Source organism: Ursus maritimus, unplaced genomic scaffold (genome assembly GCF_017311325.1).
Source record: "Ursus maritimus isolate PB19 unplaced genomic scaffold, ASM1731132v1 scaffold_14, whole genome shotgun sequence".
NCBI classification, from domain to species: domain Eukaryota; kingdom Metazoa; phylum Chordata; class Mammalia; order Carnivora; family Ursidae; genus Ursus; species Ursus maritimus.
Window position 1 is genome coordinate 55,384,425 of NW_024423786.1, and position 1,524 is coordinate 55,385,948.

Consider the following 1,524-nt stretch of genomic DNA (forward strand, 5'->3'; position numbering starts at 1 on the left):
TCCAGCCCACACAGCCGGCCACCAGCTGAGGGACTGCAGACGACACACCTGGGCAGAAGCCAAAATGGGGCACGAGGGAGCCCGAGCCCGCACTCTGAAAGCCAGCAGGCTCCTCCTGGGCTGGAGAGCTGCCCCCCACTGGTCCCCCCCCCAACAAACGTGGCTTCCAGCCCTCACCTGCCCGTAGTCTGGGCCTAGAGAAGCAGATACGAGCCCCGGAAAACCCCTGACTATTGATGCGTGAGGACCAGGGATCAGAGGTCGGCTTCGATAAGAGCCCAAAGAACAGTGTTTTCAGCTTTGTGGCCCCCGTCTCTGCCACTGGAGCAAAAGCCATCAAGGATGATACACGAACGCGCAGGCGTCACGTGTACCAACAGAACCGTATTTACAGAAACGGGACACAACGGGCAACTGCTGTTCTGGATGCGGATGGACATCTATGGTCCAAACAGCAAACCAGCTAGACTTGTGGTCTGGATGCTGGAGAGGGCCTCGGCCGAGCAGGTCACGCAAACCCAGACCCAGAGCACAAGAGGCTCCAGCAGGCCCCCCAACCCAACACCAGGCCCTGTTGGGGGTCCCTGGTCATCTGTGAACCAGGAATAGAGGGAGGAAGGTGCCAGTCGGAGACGTACCAGCAATCCGGCTGACTGACCTTCTTAAGCCTCAAAGCAAATGGATTCACTTAAACCACACTGCATAATTACGGACTCCCGTGCCTCACGTCGGCCCAGGGCAACCTTCTGGGGTTGAATGAGAAACCCCCAAAAACAGATCTACAAAAGCAGGGCCAAGGGAGGGCCAGTGAGAGCCCACTGGCGTGTGGCTGGGGGGAACGCTGCGGAGAGGGCGGGCTGGCAGCTGCTCCCAAGGGCAGACCTCAAGCTGCCCTGGGAACCGCCGTCGCCCGGGAACACAGCCCGGGGACGTGACCACAGGTGCGCACGGCAACCTGCACGCGAATGTCACCGCAGCAGCGGGAGGAGCCGCACAGTGGAAACGACCCGCGTCCATCAGTGGGTGAGCGACACACGCAGCGCGTCCACCCGCACACGGGAGTGTCACTCGGCCATCAGGTGGTGAACACGTGGAAGCAACGCTCGGCCGCGAGCAGGAGCGAGGCGCCCACCCGCGCTGCCCGGGGCCGGACCCCGAGCCCCCGACGCCCAGGGAGGGAACCGGACACAGAAGGCCCCGCAGCGTGGGAGTCCACGTGCGTGACGCGGCCAGCCCGGGCTGGTCCACGGCGGGGAGGGGCTCACGGGGGCGGGGCTCACCTTGTTCTGCTCGTACTTGTACAGGATCTTGAGGGTCTCCATGGCGCGGATCATGGCCTGCATGGCGGTGAAGATGTTCTGGTAGACGAGCTTGGTGAAGCCCCGCTTGTCCTCCTCCGAGTAGCCCGCGCCGTGGATGATCCGCATCTGCTTGATGAACGTGCTCTTGCCGCTCTCGCCCGTGCCTGCGCAGGGGCGCCGCCGTCAGAGCCCGGCAGCCGGCCCCACGGGGGGGGGACCCGCC

At 64.0% G+C, this 1,524-nt stretch overlaps 1 protein-coding gene across 1 annotated transcript in view; it reads right to left on the minus strand.

Moving 5' to 3' along the window:
* The window catches only part of GNA11 (G protein subunit alpha 11), a 21,171-nt gene that overhangs the window by 7,758 nt on the left and 11,889 nt on the right, over nt 1-1,524 (minus strand). The window contains exon 2 of the mRNA XM_040629629.1: nt 1,281-1,465. Within this exon, the coding sequence (XP_040485563.1) occupies nt 1,281-1,465 (185 nt within the window). The remainder of the gene's footprint in view (nt 1-1,280; nt 1,466-1,524) is intronic.